The following is a 3717-nucleotide window of genomic DNA, read 5'->3' on the forward strand; positions in this document are numbered from 1 at the left end:
TGTTTCTGAAAGGCTATCAGACAATCACACTGGCCTCGCTTGCCAAGTTGTTCTGCCTCCTGGGAGGATTCATTCACAGGGTAATTAACTGACAACCTTCAAAAGACGTCGGCGCTGATTTTCCTCTTACAGTTTATGTCTCCACTTTAATCCTGTAGGAGATATGTTGACGCTGCCATTCGATGAACCTCATATGATGTGTGAGCCGCGCTTTGGTGCCAACTATCCCCGCGAAAGTCTCCCTGAGAGCCTGCAGCAGCAGCAGGAGCGACAACAGCGCCCCACCGCCGGGTCAAATTCGGACATGATGAGGGAGGCCGAGGACGACCTCTCCGACAGGGAGGAAGATGAAAGGGACGACCAGGACGAGAACGGGCTGCAGAAGAAACGAGGACCGCGGAAAAAGAGGCCCGGCAAGGAGCATGTGGACAGGGCCAAACTTCGGCGCCAGGAAGCCAACGCCCGTGAGCGCAGCCGGATGCATGGCTTGAACGCCGCGCTGGAAAGTCTGCGCAAAGTTGTGCCATGCTACTCGAAAACTCAGAAGCTGTCCAAGATAGAGACGCTCAGACTGGCCAAAAATTATATCTGGGCCCTGTCAGAGACCCTTAGTGCAGGAAAGAGACCGGACCTCCTCGCTTTTGTGCAGACTTTGTGTAAAGGATTATCTCAGCCAACAACCAATTTGGTTGCAGGCTGTTTGCAATTGAACGCGAGAAATTTCCTGACGGATCACAACGGAGAGGTGATGTTTTCTGGGAGGTCGCCTTATGAAGCTATGTACTCGTACACTGGTTCGGACATGAACTCACCCCCGGGCCACAGCGGTGGAAGTCTGGATCCCAGCTCCAAACCGTTTCGACACTACAGCTACAGCAGCGCCTACGAGACTTACTTCGAGAACCCATCCCCGGACAGCGGAAGCCCGCATTTTGACAGCCAACTGAGCCCCCCGATGAACTTCAACGGGATTTTCTCTTTAAAGCACGACGACCCACCAGATTACGGGAAAAGCGGCCACTACGGAGTGCGCTACTGTGGCGCGCCAGGGCGCACGGCCCTGGCACCCAACTCAATGTATCGAGTCTCACCCGAGGCCCGTTTTCCATACGATCTGCACGTCCGCAGCCAGTCCTTTCAAACCCAGGGGGAAGTTAATGGCTCTTACCACAATTAATTCATTAGTAAAGTGCTAAAATCAGAAGCAAATTTATCTGCACAAAAGTAAAAAAAAAAAAAAAACTGACCTCACATAAAAAAGAAGAATTTGAGGTTTAAAGTTTGTTTTTAATTACAGAATCAACAGTTTGATTTCAATTTATGTACAGAAACTATCATCTTAAACACTATAGATCCTGATATTTAAGATGGATTTATTCACAAATTGGTGCTATTTGTTTCCAAAAAACTACATTTCAAAGAGAAGAAAGCGTTTCTGAGCATTTATTTTACTTTTTATTGTTTTGTTTTTCTATCTATTTAATTTTCTGTGCAATTGCAGGGCAGAGCTTACATCTTTTCTTATTGTGATCTGTGATCAAACAGTTTTTTGGAAACAGCTGATTATACCCGTCCCAATCTGATATTTTAGGACGATTAAAAAAGTTTAATTCATCAGGGAACTTGACTTAAACTTGACTTGCTTGGATTTCAGAGAAAGTGTGTTGGCAATAAAAAGTTAAATTGAGCTATGCAATCTTGCCAAATGCAATCCGTGCTTGTTTGAAATTTAATATGTATTCTCACAAACGCGTCTCACAATTTAGGACCTAAAATAATTAAATAACAGGACAAAGGCCTGGAAGAATACAGGCGCTAAATGTTACATTTCAATTCATGTGTCGGATTTTTCTTTTATGTACCGAAATGAATGTGTATTCTGTTATTATTTATGTACAATTTATTTATTTGTTTTATTATTTATTACAATTTCGTTGTATTTAATTGTGAATAATATCCAATAGAAAAAGGATGTAAAAAAAAAAAAATCATAATGTGAACTTTTATGTGAATTTCCACAGTTTATTTATCTCGCATTGTTGTAAACTGTCCCTGCAGCTGACAAGAATAAAACACATTTAAGTGCAGTTGAAAAAAATATGTAGAATGCCTTAAATTGGAGAGAAAAAGCTCAAAACACGATCAATGGGGAAGTTGAAGTTTTGGATCGCTTGATGTTAACTTTTTTTTTTTTTCTTATTTGGAGCGCCTGTGATGCACTTCGTGTATTTCCGCACATTGTTATTGGCCGCTGTCATAAATCTTGTTGATTTTTGTAATCGGATACCGAATGTTTATTGGATGATCAATCTAATTTATGTCCTGAAAGACACACACACGCACACAGGCACGCACACACGATCACTCGACACACTGACGCGCACTTATGGAAACCCGTTATGGAACGAAATATTCGTGAAGTAATGTGTTAATGTTTTGTGATGTGTTTACTCGCAATAAAATAAACGAATAAAAAAATTAATTAATTAAGAAGATGATGTGGGAGGCTTGATGTTGTGTCCCAGATTCTCAGCTTTGCGTGGCCATGATCGGGACCAGATGGAAATGAGGAAAAACAAGATAAATGATAATAATAGTGAGCTGGAAAACGAATTCTTTCATTTATTATTTGGCATCACCACCCAGAATATGGCCTGTAAAAGGACCCGCACTCTAAATACTTAAAGACTCTAAAATTATACACTTAACACAATGACAAGTTGGTACTCATTGTTCTTTCCAAGTGGATTTTTTAAAATACAAATGTTCTTGTTGTTGCTAATTTGACTGACTTCCAGCTGGTCAGATGGCTGATTTGTGTCAGAAGCGCCCAGGAGGTGTTGGAAGTCATCCAGACTGCAGCGCAAGGCGGTTGGTTGATCTCCCAGTTTGGAACCCAGTGGGTTTGATAATCCCTGGAGGCAACAAACACTGCTGCTGAAAAAGACAAGCGATCGCTTCGAGATCAGAAATGATCAACAGTCTTTCATGCCTGGTGTTTGCACCCCCACTTTAGTGCCTGGAACTATCTGCATGTTGTTCTTTCAGGGTAATTATGGTCCAATGTGCTTTAATCAGACCGTTTTCAGTAGCTACACAGCATTGTTAAAGTAAGGCTGACATAGATGACCACTTTATCATCTTCCAGAGATACAGTAGATCATATACCTGTGTGTTGTTGTTTTTACTTTCTTGGTCATTTTATGTAATGTAGTTTCTTTAAGTGTGTCACTTTTTAGCCACAAACCTAAATGCATTTATTGAGAAACTATGCAATAGATCACTAAAAGGTAGTTTTACTGTCATGCGGAAGGATACTTTAAACATTTACTTCTTAATGAAAGTAGAAAGGGTAGATTGTTATCTTTTTATTTTCCTCGACCAGTTTAATGTTTTAAAAATAAATTCCAGTGCAACAGATTGTTTTCAGGAGACGGATCCACATATATACATTTTAATTCTACCATAAAACAGCACAAACGGCAACAAACAGGTCAGGAATAGAGTGGGGAAGTTTAAGATCAGGTTATAAAAAGTTTTCTGATCTGTTAGATTTTTGTGGAGCAATGTTCAATCCACCATATGATAATGCAAATAATATGACAGAAAGGTAAACCCTAAAATACATGGTTGTCCACCTAAAATGATAGGATGAAAGGGGAAGTATTAGAGAAAATTACAAAAGGATCAAGGAAACTTTGGAAGAGTTGTAAATAT

General features: G+C 40.5%; 1 protein-coding gene across 2 annotated transcripts in view; it reads left to right on the top strand.

Annotated features, from left to right (window-relative positions):
- neurod6 (neuronal differentiation 6) overlaps positions 1-3411 on the top strand; it is a 3866-nt gene extending 455 nt beyond the window's left edge. The window contains exons 2-3 of one of the 2 annotated variants that reach the window (XM_015369863.1): positions 13-80; positions 159-3411. In XM_015369863.1, coding sequence (XP_015225349.1) covers positions 164-1177 — 1014 coding nt within the window. In that variant the 5' untranslated portion in view covers positions 13-80; positions 159-163 and the 3' untranslated portion in view covers positions 1178-3411. The remainder of the gene's footprint in view (positions 1-12; positions 81-158) is intronic. The other variant, XM_015369862.1, reaches the window with a different exon arrangement.
- Positions 3412-3717: the final 306 nt, after the last annotated feature.

The sequence above is a fragment of the Cyprinodon variegatus genome, unplaced genomic scaffold (assembly GCF_000732505.1).
Source record: "Cyprinodon variegatus isolate N-32 unplaced genomic scaffold, C_variegatus-1.0 Scaffold39, whole genome shotgun sequence".
Lineage (NCBI taxonomy): Eukaryota > Metazoa > Chordata > Actinopteri > Cyprinodontiformes > Cyprinodontidae > Cyprinodon > Cyprinodon variegatus.